This window comes from Cygnus olor, chromosome 14 (assembly GCF_009769625.2).
Source record: "Cygnus olor isolate bCygOlo1 chromosome 14, bCygOlo1.pri.v2, whole genome shotgun sequence".
Lineage (NCBI taxonomy): Eukaryota > Metazoa > Chordata > Aves > Anseriformes > Anatidae > Cygnus > Cygnus olor.
This window is the reverse complement of record NC_049182.1, coordinates 11,031,156-11,047,375: the sequence shown is the minus strand read 5'-3', so window position 1 is coordinate 11,047,375 and position 16,220 is coordinate 11,031,156. Positions and strand designations below refer to the sequence as shown.

The window sequence follows — 16,220 nt, the reverse complement described above, 5'->3', positions numbered from 1 at the left end:
CTGGCATCCGTGGGTGCCACCACATGATCTGGCTCCTATTGACAAGAAAATCCTCTCCTGTGAAGTTCCTCTGGATTGCATGGTCTGTGCAGACTGTCCCTTTTCAGTCAAGCTCCCTGATCCTAGAGAAAACACCTCCTCTCTCATCCCTGCTTCCCTCCTTCAGACCTCATATGGGGGTTATGTCTATCCCAGCCTGGTGCAGATGCAGAATGCTTCTCTTAGCATCACGTGGGGAGATCAGCCCCGCACCTTTCTGCCATCCCAGGATTGCTGCAGAATTGCAAATATCATCCCTGCTGGTGCTGAGCCCCGAGCATCTTGCCCTGCTGGGGAGGTGTGGGTCAGCCCTTCCTGCCCCTGCCTGGGGCAGCGCTTGGTGCTGAGCCCTCTCTCCACAGCCAGCCCAGCTCTCCTGTATGTGGGGCACATTAATCCTTCCTGCCCTCAGGCATGCTCCAGAAATAACGCTGAGCCTCTGCCCAGCGTGGCCACAACAGCAACAGGTGCCGGGTGGTGCAGAGCGTGCCAGCCCCAGCCTGCTCCGCATCCCAGGGACTTTGGGGCCATTTCTGGGCAATTAACACGGAGCTGAAGTGTGACCCACATGTACCCAGCTCCCCCCCTGGGCTCAGAGAGAAGAACGATGTGTTTGAGGAGCTTCCACTTGCTCCATCTCACCAAGCACTGTGGGAGCCTGCTGCAAGCCTTCCTGCAGGGCTTTCTTCCATCCCACTCTGTGGTCTCAAAAAGACGGGCAATTTCTCTTTCTTGGCAGCGTGCTGGTACGCCATGGCCAGGCATGCCACTGCACCACTTGCAGGTGCAGCACGGGAATTAAAACCAGGTCTGCCCTTCTCCACACTGCAAACCCTCAGCTGGACCTCTGGCACAGCCCATGGCATTTAACGGCATCAGGAAAGAAAAATCCCCAAATGGGTTAAAATACCAGGAGGCGCACCATGGAAATCAATCCAGGAACAATATATTTTCTGCCTGCAGCAGGTCAACAGGTGATGGAAGTGAGGGAAACCAAGGCAGCTGCTGCACACCAGTGTCCTCAGCCCTGCTGGCCCCATCCGTGGTGCTGTGGGGGTGCTGGGGGTGTCGTGTCCTCGGGGCTGAGCACGGTGTGAGGACTTGGTCACCCAGAGCTTATTTGCCAAGTGGGACTCTCAGGGTGCTCACCAAAACCTTCCTGAATTGCAGGGACCAGCATGAAGAAGTACTCCACCACCGCCACAGGATGGAGAGCTGGAAGTGCCATTTAATGGAAACGGCCGCAATCTGTGGACGAAAGGGTCTGAATCCATCAAACCCATCTCTTTTTCTCAAAAACATAACTTATGGTTTCATTTCCATAAGGGCACCTCTGAAACATGGCAAGCTTCATTTTGGGTTGATGCATTCATTTTGCTTTGATGATAAAAGAAAACTGAAAAATTTAATTTCCTCTTTGTTTGCTTTGTCCCTGAATGCACTTGTCTAGGCGATGCTGAGGGCTCTCCTGTTCTTCCCCTCCCCCTTCTCTGTTATTTTTAAACAAAACAAAACAAAAGACTTTCCCAACTGAGGGAGGATAGGAAAAAGCAGAACAACCTGGGGGCCGGTGCACTCTGCTTAGATTTGGAGAGGGGAAGGGGAGGAATGTGGTGATAGAGATACGGTTTGTTTATTTAAAAAAAAAAAGTCCGATTTTTCAAACACAAATATTCACTTAAGGACAAAAACTTTCCCCAAATATCTGCCTTGACAAGCTTGGCGTTTGTTGTGCAATTGCCCTCTGGTTCTACCCTTAGTGCACGTGCTCCCTGCAGGCAGCAGCAGCCCATGCTCCTGCTGGGCTTGGGCAGGGGCAGTGCCCCCCGGGGGGGCGCAGGGAAGGTTGGCACTGGGGGCGACATGTGCCTCTGCCCCAGGCCTGGGGCTGGGCCACAGACACAGAAAAGAGCAGACCAAGCGGCCAGCGTTGGTCTGAACATTTGCAAATATCTCCAGCTGAGCTACTACAAAGTGCTCGTGTAATCCTGGTAGAAAAATCGCCCTTCGAGAGGCAGTACGTTAACTCTTAAACAAGTGGGCTGCCTTGCAGCCTGCAGCCGGGATTAACAGCAAAATGGTTAATGATTGCATTAAATATTTTTCTACTTCTCAGTTTCAAGTCGCAACAGCTTTTAGAGAAGCAGCACTGGTAAATCAGTCTGTGCCCGGAAATGTTTTGCTGTTGTTTTTTGTTTTAATTACCATAATTTCCATCTCTGTAACACCCTGTCTTCCTGTTTTTTTGTTTTCTGCTGTCAGATGACAGCCAGGTCTGTGCAGATTCACATTTTTGTTACAAATTTCACTGACAGACACGTACAAAAAGAAAAGCAGACAAATAACCCAGCCCCCATCACTTCCCCAACCGATGAGCCAAAGCCATTCTCCCCAGCATCGGGACTGTGCGATTGAAAGGTGATTTATTTTTTTTTTTTAAATCAGTTTCCATGGAGACCAGAATGGAGTGCCTGGGATTTAAAAGTTCTCCCGTATTAATCAAAATTATGGTAAATTACCGGGACGAAGTTATTTAATCCTACATTTGCTGGGATTTGTGCCTCTAGAATTGGAAGCAAACATGTCTGGGAGCTCCAGAAATGGGCTGCCGCCTCGGGAAGCGGGTTGGGATGTCAGGCAGGCTCGGGGCTGACGTGGGTGCCGTGGCAGCAGCGCCCTTCGGGGTGGTGTCGGGCCAGGGAAGCATGACCGGGAAAAGGGACACGTCTGCCAGAAGCTATGCCAGGCATACAAGGCAGGGCAAGCGCCTCGCTGCTGTTTATGCCCAGCCGTGTGGTTTTTAAAAGGATGCCGCGGGTGGAGGACCCCGAGCGAGGGGCTGAGGTTACGGCAGGGGGAACCATGGCTCTGGGGTCGGCGTGGGGGCTGCTGCTGAGGGCAGGGTCCCCTCAATGCCCCTCCGTCCTCCGTGGAAATCTGCGTCAGGAGCAGCAAGGCTCTGCAGAAAGGCACCTAAGGGGCTTGCTGGGCTGTTAGCTTGTGCGGCAGCAAACAGAGCAGCCCTCAAAGTTGCAGCTGGAGCACTGGGTATTTCTTTTCTCTGGTTTTGCTGCTGGCTGCCCCCGAAGAACCCCTGACTCCTCCATAGCCTCTGCTATTTGCCAAGTAGCAGGTAAGCTAGCCAGACGTGGGGCTCTTTTTTATCAGTTATATTTGCAAGCTGCAAGACATCTCGTCTGCTGCAAGAGATGACGGTGCCAGAGCCTTGAGCGAACAAACAGGCAGGGAAGAAGGGAGCGAGGAGTGAATGTGATGCTCAGAGCGGGCAGAAAGGGGTCGTTCAATTCCTGGAAGGATTAAACTGGCTCGTAAAAGAGCCCCATTCAGGCAGCAGCATTTGTGAGCGCTGACATCTTAGCTTAACAAGGCTCTTTACCCACAGTTTGAGAAAACAATTTTACATGCTGCTCTCGAGAGGCTTAAGCTGCCATAATTCATGTTCATACCTCTAACCATGAAAGGATGAAGAAAAGGTTTATTGCAGTTTTGTGCCGCAATAATCTCACAGCTCTTTTCTCAGGATTGCTTTAAAGCTTTAGGAACTTCAGAAAGATATTTGGACACATCATGGGATGTCTGGTTGTGTTCTTGGAAAATAAGGTTCACAATCCAGTCCCAAAAACCCCAGACTGACCCCAGAGCTCAGTAAATCTGGATACGAAGTCTGAGAGATGGGGAAATGCATCCTGTTAGCTTGCTGGAGGCCTGCAGAGGCTAGACAAGCTTTGTTACTGTGGATGTGCAGGCACTTGGGTCTGCACATGGCTGGCGTAAAAGTCTCTGAGCCCTCAGTGACTTTGGAAATGTCCTCAGGAAGCAGGGCAGGAAGGACGCTGAGTTTTTGTGGTACTCAGCCACACAAAAAAGTGGAGCTATAGCACTGTGGGGACGTGTATACAGCTATACAACAGTTGGAGGCTCTTGCTACTCCTCGATAAAAGACACCCAGGCTCTCGAGGTATCTCTCCCTGCTGCTCCCCCCAACTGACCCCTCCCAGGCTGCATGCAGCCGCAGTGCAGATGCTGCCTAAAGCCCTGTGCTCCCTGCCAGCCGTGGAGCACAACCACAGAGTCGAACATCTTTATGTATCAGGGCACTCCAGGCCCTCCAATGGTTTAAATTGGGATGATTAATTGTCTAATCATGAATTCTGCTGGAAATGTGTTGTTTTGATTCTTTCGGCGCGCGGGGACCAAATGCTTCTCCTGACGATTGCTTCTGGAAAGCTGTAATGTTGTCACTGCCACCCTGCCCCAAAATCACAGGAGGGAGCAGCTGGGGATGGAGAGGGGCAGTTAAGGATTGTTCTGGTGCATCACCGACCTGACGTTTGGCCACAGGAGCCCCTGGGAGCACACACTGCCACATGGAAGGGATTGTCCAGATTCCTTTATTATCATCCTGAGAAACCCTTGGGAGTCTCAGCATCCTCCCTCATCTTTTTGTCTCCTCCTTGGTTTCCTTGACCTCTGCTCCTCCTGCCCCACACCACAGCAGCTGCAGGCCCAGCACCACCCCGGACTGCCTTGAGTTGCTCAGCTCCCTCCAGCCTGGTCCCACAGCCCCATCCCCAGGAGACGCTGCACCCTGGCTGCCTCAGCAAACTCCCTGGAGATTCCCTGCTCCCATGCCCTTTGCATTTGCTTTCCCCAGCTGCTCTGCCTGCATTCGACCCCTCCCCAGGTGACCCCGGGCACCTCTCCACGAGCTGTCCTGGTGTCCCCAGGAGTGCGGCGTGCTCCCCCCACCCCAGTGCTGTCCCTTCCCACAGCACTGCTTGACGAATAGTGTAAAAAAGACAAGTGGGAAGAGGAGGGCTTTTCATTCTTTATTTGTAGGAACAATTTGTTCAGTGAGGAGAGAACAGAGCTCTTACGATCACAATAGTGCTCCGGCCGAGCGCGGCACGTGAGGCTGCCCCAGCACACGCTCCACGTGCCTTGGTGCTCAGCACCCCTCTGCTGAGCAAGATGTGGGGTGCCCTCGGTGGGGTGCCCTCGGTGCTGAGCTCACGGACATGATTTCCAGGCAGCACAGCACAGACGGTGCCCAGGTGCCCCCTGCCCCATCTCTCAGCCTGCGTTTTGCAGAGATGGAGAGGTGGTTGTGCACTCTCCCTAGCAGGCATTTGCTCCCTGTGGGACGTGAGCTGCTCACCACTGACTCGGATACGTCTCCGCATCTGCCCCACTCCTGTACCATGCGTGCTGTGCAAGGAGGTGAAGAGCAGCTCCAAGCAACTGGGGAGACTGGGCTCTGCTACGGGTCCTGGCTGCTCGCTCCTGGGTGCAGATCCCTGACAAAAAACTCTGACCTCTGATTTAACAGCAAACAGGCTCGTTCTGTGCCAAACTATGGGAAGGACAGAGCAGCGGAAACCAGGGAGCCAGAGAGGTTCGTGGGGGAGGCAGGAGGAGTGCAGTTCAAGTGGCAGAGCTTGCTCAGGGCATAACGAGCAGCGGGTATTTGAAGGAATAACTGGGAATTTGGTTATTCCCATCACTAGGAATAATGGAATGAAATTTTCAGGAGGAAATGCAGGTGCAATGCTAATAGCAGCTCTTGACTTGGACTATGGAGCAGCCTCCCAAAGGACAGCACATTAACCCTGGTGTCATGCATTTAAAAATAGACTGAGCATACCACCAGTAAATGGAATACATGGAACAAGCCTGAAGGTTCATAGGCAGATGGATTTGTAATACATCTCTTCCATATCCGACTCTTATGACTCTGCAAGGAAGCAATCAGCAATAAGCAGGTCACTGCTTTGGGGCCACTCTGGTGAATTATTGGAGAAAGCACATCCATCTCATGTATTGCAAACTGCTCTCGAGCATGAGAGGATTTGTGAGAAAAAGACCTACAAAGATCCCATGCGTGTCTCTAACCTGAATGCTAATCCCAAGGGCAGTGTTTCCAGTACATAATACGTGACTGGAGCCAGCCAGGAATCTTCTGAGGGAACAGGTTTTTGGTTGGGGAATATTTCCTTTTAGCAGCAACACAGGTTTGGACAAAGCCCCTTGCCCAGAGACACAGCTCCTCCAAGGCAGGGGACGTTTGTTTCGTTGCAGCTGGGAGGGCAGGATCTGGGCATGAAGCAGGAAAAAGTGATTTGTGCATAAGCACTGCACAAAATCGGCTGCACACAGAGCATGGGGCTGGAAGGGCTCCGCAGAGCTTATGCAGTGTACAGCTGTCCCACTGTCCTTCCTGTCCCACTGTCCTTCCTGTTCCTCTGTCCTTTCCAACGAGGGTTTGTCCAACCTGTTCTTAATTCTCCAAAGACCAAAATTTGTGCTTGCCCAAGCAATGCGTTCCTGTTTTATTGGCACCCTTTTCCTCGTGCCTCACACTCAGGTGCTCCCACACCCCGTGTGCGTGCCTGGATCCGGTATGATCGAGGCATTTACACCTGCTGCACTTCACCCACAGATGCCTGCTTGTCCCTGCATGTGCGTGACCCACTGTGTGCCCTCGTCACCTGCCTGGTAACTGTGCTTCATGCAGATAGTGCTGAGGGGAGGGCAGATGTCCATCTGTCTGTTCATCTGCTCCCATCTCACAGACAGATGCACAACTTGCGCTCCCTCTCTGTGTCCTCACCCAGCATGGGAAGTGTGTGGGGAAGGTGCCCTGTTAGCAGCATTGCATCAAGCAGCAAGGTAATAAATAAATATGATTGCACACGAGGGAAGGGTTTTGCAGCTGGAAGCCCGACAGAGAAGGTCCCAGCACAGGTCAGTACCAGCTCGTTTTGCCCAGGCCTCCGGGAGAGGCTCAGTGAGCAAAGACCTGCAGCCTCCCAGCTGGACACACCAGTCCGCCACTGGGACGCCATCTGCAATTAAGAAGTGCAAGTTTCCCTGCGGTTTTGAATCATTTTTTTCCTACAATTTCCTGCCTTTCCTCTGTCACTCCCTATGTCTCTGTCTCTTTCTCCGCTGAATGAATTTTTAAAAATCCACGATGCAGGAGCTGAGTGTGCAGCCTGCCAGCATGCTCGTTTCAACAGCTACAGCAGAGAGACGGATGCTCTGTGCTGTTTTGGGGCTCAGGTATTAAACTTGGCTCCCATGAGTGGCTCGTCATGCTAGCGTATGACTGCTTGCAAGTAGGATTGCCAGGCTCGAGCCTTTCTCCCAGCTGAAGTCCAGGCATTGCAGCTGCAGATCTGTCGGCATATGGAGCAAATGAAGGCCAGGTTGTGTTTGCACTGTGCAATGTCAGTCCCATCTGGCAACAGCAAACTGCACTGGGCAGGATTTGCCCTGTGCTAATCCCCCTGCTTGTTTGCGTGGGTCTGTGCCCCGTATGCAGTACATTTAGGGCTAAAGAGAAAAAGAGGTAGACAGAGAAGATACCAGAAGGAGAAACAAGCACAGAATAAACCAAAGCAATCTTCCATGCTCCTTCTCTCTCAGTCTTGGTCAGATTCCTGTTTGTCTGGAGCCCCAGCCAACACGTGGACGGGGGCTGTGGGCACATCCTGCCACTCTCCTGACCTGGCTGTAAGGCAGGGACCTTGCTGTGGCTCTTCTGAACCAGCCACTGGAGACAGCCACGTGGTTCTGATCCCCCCTGACCTTTTGAAAGTGCTTTCCAAGGATGCTGTGCCAGGAAAACCCTGGAGCATCTTTTGTGGTGACTCAGACATTCACCTCCGTCAGTTCACAGGGCTCTTGTAGCTTCTTTCCAGAGCTGGTTTCTCTGCAGTGACTCCTGCAAAGTGCCTCTCTTAGTGCTGGTTCCCCATCTGCGTCTTCCGATGCTTGAAGTGCTGCTGGTAGAGCCTTTCCTGGCCCTCTAGTAATCCTTCATCAGCTTCTCCTTCAGGCAGTGCGCGATGGGCTAGGGGTTGAAATGAAGACATTTGCCAAGGCAATCACTTCCCACAGCATCCCCAGGCTCAGAGAACCAAGGCTGTGCTCCCACTCGATCTCTTCAGAGCCCTCAGGAGCTCAGGGTGGTGAGGAAGAGAGGTCGGCTCATTCAGCTCTCAACCATTCCTGGACACCCAGGGATCTCTGTGTGAGAAAGAGAGAAGAAAAAAAAAATGCATCAGATTTGCATAGTAGAGGTTGGAATAGAGGACGGATTCAGATGCTGAAGCCAGGGAAGAGGTTACACTTCCCTGGGACTCTCTGCTCCTGCCTGCTGTACCCCATGCCCACTGGCTCCACCTTAGCCTTCGGACACTCATCTGATACATCCCCCAAGGGAGCCAGCGGGTGCATGGGCACCAGGAGCAGCCTCTCTCCATGCCCCCTGCCCACGCACAGCACCACATGCCCGTGCTGCACCTCCTCAAGGCAGGTGAGCCTCAGCCCCCCGGGCTGCAGCAATGTTTCTACAGTGCCCTTGTAATCCTGGGCTGTGCGAGCTGAGCAGCTGAGCCATTCTGCAGGGACAGCTGGGTGTGTTAGCACCCGGGCAATAGTTTTCCTGCAGTGCCTACCAAAAAGCAGAAAAGCACTTCTTTGCACAAAATAATTGGAATAAACAGATGTGGCTCTACGTACGCGCTCAGGTCTGCTGGCCGGAAGATGAGAACATATTTCCTTCTGGTTTTAATATCTGTGAATCTACAAAAAGGAATGAACAGGGCTTTCTCTCGATTGTGGAGATACCTGAATGACTGACATGTTAGATGGAAAAATGGGAAATTAATCTTGAGATAGAGAAAGGAACGAGTACTAGATATGCCTGTGCTTTTGTTTATTTGAAAGTGACATTTTAATACGTACGTGGCAAAGATTACAGTCGGGGGGGCAGCATTTGCAAACAGAATGGATCTAAAGAAATAAAAAAAAAAAATCCTGTTCTTTGGGAACACAACACCTCTCTCAGAAGAATTCTGGGTATAAAAGATGAAGCTGAATTTCTTGCGCAAATGGAAGCTGAAGTTCCAATATGAGAGGGTTGATTTGCAACAGTATCTGTTGCCAGCACCTCTTTTAAAAAACCTTTCACTCTCCATCTGCCCTGCAATGTGTGTCTGTCCCTCCACCCTTCCTTCCTTCCTTCCTACCTGCCATTTCAGAGTATCCCTGGCTCCTGTGATGTCAAACCACTGATCTCTCCTGCAAAACTTGGGGTTTATTCTGCACGCTGACTTAAGCAAATACGAGGAAGAGCTGTGAGTTCTCCGGGGTGAGCAGAGGACTTTGCAGGGTGCTGCTGGAGCAGGTGGCAGAGCAGAAATGCAGACAAAGGGGTTCCCGGTGGGAATGACAGCCCCATGAGAGGCAGCCCTGGGACACATAGTCAGCTTAGCAAAAACTTTTGCACTCAGGTGGTTCCAGGTACCAAGACAATCCCCCAGAACAGCAGTGACATTTTCAGACTTATTTCAACTTGAGGTTGGGTCAGTGTGGGTTTTTACACGGTTTGGGAACCGAGCGCTGTTTGACCCCTGCATCCAGAGATGGGGCAGGGAGCACCCCTGCCCGGCTTAGGGCTGGAGCATGCGTGCAGGGCTGGTCCTCTCATCCCGTCCCTGCAACAGCAGATACCACGGAAACTCTCCCCAGTGCCACCAGGGACCTGTGACCTCTACCAGGAAGGAGCAAAAGCCACAGAAGCTGCAGAGCACCACAGGGGGACACGAGGGGAGATTCAAGGGCACAGCCAAAGCCCAGATGGAAAAAGCCCAGCCACAGCCAAGCTCTGCACCTCAAAGCAGCTCCAGCCGTGGCTGGGCTGTGCAGGTGACACTGGGGGGAGAGATGTGTGCGTGGGGCTGGTCGGGGATGCACAACCAGAAATGTTGGGGTGGAGTACTTAAGAAAGTACAGTTACACCCTGAGCATAAAATCAAGCATGCTGTGGAGAATTTTGTATTGCCAAGAAGGCTTCTACTTTGCACAAAAGAAGGAGAAAGTTTTTCACCTCTTACGTTTCTTACTCTAAAAAACATCTGTGAGCTGCAATTACTTCTGCTGCTGCAGTGAAGTGTGGGCTGGCAATCATTAAACACCAAGGTGAGGAGAAACTGATTTGCTAAATCAGCTGGATTTAGATGATTTGTATATGTTAATTGTTACCATTTAGTTTTACATATGGGCACTGTGGGCTATCAGAACTGTGGCACAGAAATCTTGCAAATCAGGAGCTCTTTAGAAAATCCCTGAGATTTCCCATGTGGAGTGATAACATCTCCACAACTCCAGTGATTTCCACAGGCAGCAGCCCCACAGCCATGCAGTATGAGACCAAGGGCTGACAGCTTAACCAGGGAAGAAAACTATACCCAAATATGAAGTAACAATGAGAAAATCAGTGACATTCTGCAACACGGTATGCTGAGCATGCTGGAATTTTTCCAGAAGAAAACTGGAATTTCTGAGCGATGCTTCTCTGCCCTTTTTCATCAGCTTGAAGCCAAAGGGCTCTTCTTCTACTATCCTATAGATGGAGCCTGTAAGCTTACAAGGACACTTGAACCATGCTGCAGCTCCAAGGGCAAAGCCACTGCTTTAGAGTTCATCCGGAAAGGAGGAGGGAATTCTCTAAACAACTCCCATGTCTACTTTCAGGAAAGACACCCATGAGGCAGAGCAAGGTTAAGTTTCCTGCATTCCTCCACTGCTGTGATTTAATTGCCACCGCTCCTCATGGGAAGAGCTCTGGGACTGGTGATGGTGCTACTGACTGCCCTCACCCCTTGCAGGCCAGCCCCGAGGTCCTGACTTGACTTCACTCTTGCCAAGAATGCCAAAGAAATCCGTGTTTCTTGATATCTGGATATTTTATGACATTATTATTATAATAGTGACTGTCTGGTATTCCGAATCCCAGCCGTGCAGATTAGCTTTGATAGGACACAGAAGTCCAATGTCCTCTCTTGCTCCCACATTGGATGAGCTTCACTTTCAAGCCCAGATCCCTATGGCAACAATCAGTTTTGTTTCATGACTGGCAAACTCTGCGGCTTGCCGCCGGTGAACGCGTGGGCTAAGTTATTCACTGCTGGGGAGAGCAGAAAGGGTGGGAAGACCTGGGCCATGCTCCCCTGGCTCTGGTTTCATCTCCCTGGGGCCACCTTGCAGCAGGGGGGGACACGGTGTGGGCAGTGGGTGCCAGGTGCCTCCGAGCAGCGCCAGGCCGTGGCTGGGCCTCCTTGGGGCCAGGAGCGTGGAGAACGGCATTCGTTCTCCTGCCTGCAGCCAGCCTTGTGGACAGCAAGTGGAGAGGGAAGGACTGCAGTTCTTGTCAGGTTTCCGAGGTTCTCCTGGGCCTCTCACCTCCGGCAGCACAGGGGAGGCTGCTCTGGGTAGAGAGCTGAGGAAAGCGCGGCCTCAGGTGGTGTAAAACAGGAAAAAAGTGGAGGTCTTCCCATTTCCCAGAAAGAGTAGGAGGTACCTGGGACACTCACGGCCACGGCCTGCTCCGTGGCACCTCCAGGCTACCCGGTGGGTCAAGCAGGCCTCACATCGATGTGCTGGCAGTGGAGCAGTCACAGCATGCAGGGCTGCATTTCACCCTGTGCCACTCACAGCACACCCATGCCATTACAGGTCACTTAAGAACAATTAAGGGATTGGGCACATTCCAACAGAAGATCGCAGGCCAGCAGGTATAAATCTGTTTGTCTCCACTGGCTTTAATGGAGCAAGGCTGACAGACACCAAAGTGGCCACTGGGCTCTGACTTCCCAGAAGAAAACCACCAGAAAGCCAGAGCCAAAGTCTCTTTCAAACAGCAAGACTGTGTGGGAAACCCTGCAGTTTCAAGAGGAAATTTCCATTTCTTGTCTCCTGCTTAAATCTGCAGTCCGCTGCCTGAAGCCACCAGAGATCAGAGAAGGGGCCAGCACCCTTTTTACAGCCAGGCTTTCACCTCTAGCCCTTTACAGGCAAGGTGGAAAAATCCAGAGAAACAAGTGTGTAAGGATTAACACCCTGACCACTGCCAGCACAGAATGCCTGCAACAACTGTGGGTGCCCTCTCAGAGGAGAAAAGTGCAGCCAGCTCTCCCACCCTCCCGCCTGGCCCTCAGCAGTTTCAGCTACTGCTAATGCAGCGTGCCTGCAGCTTGCAGGCCTGATCCTTCCTGACATCTGCCTGGGAGCAGTCTGTCAAGATAAATGGACAGATTTACCCCTAGGTAACTCTCCTGGAGTAGTGACCAGCAATAGGACTAATCACTTTGCATGGGAGCATTGGCTTATTCTTTTTTTCACTTATCCCCTGCTAGATGAAGCTCTTTGAGCCCCAATCTGTGGTGAAGCTACAAGTCATTTTCATCAACATAATGCCTGTAAAATCAGCGGAGCTGTTCTCTGTCGTCACCACTGTATCCCACATGTCCCGCTGTTCAGTTACGTAGTGCTAGGACATGCTGAGCCCCGCTACTTTTGCTCTTGTTCTGGTGTAAATCAGCAGCAACATTGTGAAGCCAAGAAGGCCCAGTGTTCCTTTACACTGCTATTACAGTGCTGACGTCAGTGGAGTGACTTCAGATTTATGCTAGTGTCACTGAGGAAGGAATTAGACCTAGTTGATTTACATCACTGTAACACTGATGCACAAGGGGAACTGGGTTTGCAGAATACAGACCTGCCTGAGCACTGACAGAAGACAGGGCTATCTACCCAAATAATGGCATAACCTGAACAATCCTTATTTATGGTCTCCAAATGTGTGCGCGAACACAGAAAAGACGTTTAGAAGATGGCAATTAAAATAAACAACAGATCACTTCTCCTAAACATATGCCTTGTAAAAGCAGAAAATCAGATGTTGCCCTGGAACGCTCGCTATTTGCTGCTCTGGGTAACGCAGAGGGAGTGCAGCTTGCCTGACCTCTTCCAACATTTCCTCTGCCCTGAATTCCTCCGGGTTCACGAGTCAAAACATAATTTTCAAAACAGAAGTCGTCTAAAGAAGCCTTGTGGTCTCTGTTATTGACTGGTGCCTGTTGGGAAGCTTGGATTTGCACACAGGCCAGTCAAGATGAGAGGATGGACCACGTGTATCCCACAAAGCAATGGATGTGTGGAGATGGGCAATAGGCCGGGTGCGTGCATCTTGCTGACTACATAGCCAGTTCGATATCAGTAATTTGCATGCCCTTATTTTGTACCAGTACAGTCCTAGAAGAGATGGAAGACTAATGATGAAACCACTTCTGGCCATTACTCATAATACATGCCAGGCTTGAGAGCAATCGTTCTGTAGGGTAAAGATTTGATGAGAAAATAAAAATTACCTTTTCAATCAAAGGGAATTGACTATTACCTACACTGTTACAGTGGGACTTCAAAGTGCCCCCGAGGGACATTTCCCAAAGGTTCAAGGGAAGGATGAAGAGAGAAAAAATCCTTCACTGGCCCTAGGCTGTAGATTGGCAGTAGAGTTAACTCAAGTGATCTCTCCTGCTTCCTGGAGATCATGGAAAACCCCAGCACACTCACCTTTTTGGGGTCCATTGTGATGGATTGCTCCCACAGGGGATGCTTTCAGCCTTTCTTGCTCAGGTTGCCCCAATTCCCAGTCCACACTGAGAAGCCCTACAGAGTCAAAATCCAGATATCCCCAGGGCAGATACTGCACAGGTAGGCTCTCAGACAGCCTGGAGAATTCAAAAAGCCCAGGGTTTCGTCTCACTGTGGAGCTCTCCATCTGAGCTAGTCATCCAGGCTGTCTTCACAGCCAGAGGAGAGAAATGGGCTCCTTTAGGACTCAGTCCTCAGCTCAGTGTAGCTATATGCAAGGCAGCCAAACAACTCTTCCAAGCATCAACCAGATTTAGGGTGAAGTGAGGGCAGAGCAAAAGCCTTCCTGCATCCCAGGCGAACTAGACAGTCTGTCAACCTTGCATTGCACAGCCTGTGCATCTGAACAGAGGTCTTCCGACTGAATAAAGTCTGGTGCAGACTGTCTACAGATTGTCCCCTCCTTCCCTTCATGCTTTTTCAATGTCTCATTGGAAACTTTTTCTATGTTATGTTTCAGCAAACTGTCACCTACCATTTGCCAACAATTCTTCCTATAACCTTTAAACAGCATATGTTAAAAGAGCAGGGTGTAAGAAGGATCCTAGAGTGCAACAACATGAAAGAAACCATCAGTTGCTTCTTCACAGATCGAAGTAAAAGAGGAACCAGTTAATGCGTGCTAAGAAGCTGAGGTATAACATAGGTCAGAAGGAACCACAGAGCGCATCAGTCCCAGAGTTTGCCTGCTTTATGACCAGACTTATTTGAACGGAAAAAAAAAACAAAACAAAAAACACTTTCAGTTTGCTGTAACCCAAACCTGTGCTTCAGGGCCTGTCTGTAACCCAAACCTGTGCTTCAGGGCCTGTCTGTACTTGGCTGTACAGGGTGACACATGGTGATACTACTTGTTTTCATTTTGTTGCAGGGCTCTGACACAGCACCTTGCCTCCACAGAGCCCATCCATGACTCCAGATACAAGTCGCAGCTTTGGGAATGTCTGGCAGTGCCTCTGAGCATTTTATAATGAATCTGTCAGCTCAGGATTCATTATTACTCAGTAGTATTTTTCCTCTGTCACTCTCATCGGTTTGTGCTCATTTTGTACTCCTTCCCCCTGAGCTCTCCTAGGGAAGAGGCATCCAGCAGCCAGTGCAACCAAGCCAAACTTTGACACAACTTCCCAGCTGGTGTCAGCCCTTAGCACATCCCCAGCTTGCTCGCTACTAGCCAAGCACTGACTTAACTTCCCATCTCCACTTTTTGGTTGTTATCAAACTTCTCTGAGTCCTCTTTGTCCTTTATTACCAGTTGGGGAACACAGATCTCTCACCACAAGGATACACTCAAATCTACCAGGGGCTCTGTGAAGATCACTGGCTCTTCAATTGATGCAGATGACACCACTAAAACCCATAACTGGATCCTCATTTCCTTTAGTGAGAAAGTTTAGAAAATGTCCTCATCAAATCCTACATTTGAAGGACTTCTTTTTCCTGGCAGTCAATCATCAAAGTAACTCTGGAAAGTAGCCAGAATGTGGAACAGCTGCAAAGCAACAAGATTTTAAAAGCTATGTTATCTTACTTCTCTCTCTTGTTTGCTTGCCCCAGATTTTCTGAGGGGGTTGTTTGCTTCCTTTTTGATTTTTGGGGAAGTCAGAAGGAGATGGTTTACTTTGCTTCTTTTAATCATTTAATAGATTGAAGGTGGTTCCCAACAGAATAGCAATTTTCTTTGAAACTGTTAAGTCAAACTGCAAAATCTTGTAGTCCCCCAGCAGAAACTCTTGACTGTCAGAGAGCTGGGAGCCCTGTGGAATGTTTTTTGGGGGTTTTATTTTTTATTTATTTTTTGAAAAATAATGATTTTCCTTGCTGTGTTTTTCTGACAATAGTGCAAAGTGCTGCTCTTGTGCATTCAGTCTGTGCAGTTGATAGACTTCACTTAAATGTTGCAATCGTGATGTTAACTATAAGGGCAAGAAGAAGGACTACAGAAAAAGAAGTCACTTTCTGAAGCCTTAATGGGAGAGGTTGCCTGTGAAACGTGAGCTACTGCATGCACACATGATGTAAGGCAAATGACTTTCTTCACTGTTGGAAGCAGTGGGACATGGCTCCATGGAAAAGCTGCAACGCAGCCAGTGACAGGCACTCAGCCCACACTGATCTGATAACTGGGCACCTTGCTGCTGGGTAGCGCTGCGTGCATTCCCCCAGGGCTGCACGCATCCCCATTCTGGCCACGTGTGAATACCACGTATATGGGATCTCCCTATGCTCTCAAGGTGCAGAAACACGATTTCGCAACCATGTAAAAAACACATCCTTTTGAGGCTCCGCAAGCCTGCAATCATGACAGAGTGTGCTGTTATAACCAAAGCCCTGCACGCCAGACAATGCAGGCAGTGCATTTGTCTTGGGTTGTGGCAAGACACAAGCTTCCTCTCCTTGGTGTGACGCCAACGTACACTTCTCCTTAAGCCAGGCTTACACCCAGTTTCCTCTGATGTTGTTTCAACTAATACAGACTTAAAAACAAATCAAACAAGTTACAATGAACAGAAAGTCCTTCTTCCCGTAGGAACAACAGAAGACTCAAACATCATGCACACTCCTCCGTCTGCTCTGCGTTCAGTACCCTAGTGAATAAAGGTGCTGGGATGGGACCTCAGCTCCTCGCCTGACACAGTCAAATGCACAGCTGTGAG

At 50.2% G+C, this 16,220-nt stretch overlaps 1 protein-coding gene across 1 annotated transcript in view; it reads right to left on the bottom strand.

Moving 5' to 3' along the window:
• Window positions 1–4,868: 4,868 nt before the first annotated feature.
• Window positions 4,869–16,220, bottom strand: part of LOC121077834 (beta-2 adrenergic receptor-like) — a 32,256-nt gene continuing 20,904 nt past the window's right edge. The window contains exon 2 of the mRNA XM_040573403.1: window positions 4,869–8,091. Coding sequence (XP_040429337.1) covers window positions 8,057–8,091 — 35 coding nt within the window. The 3' untranslated portion in view covers window positions 4,869–8,056. The remainder of the gene's footprint in view (window positions 8,092–16,220) is intronic.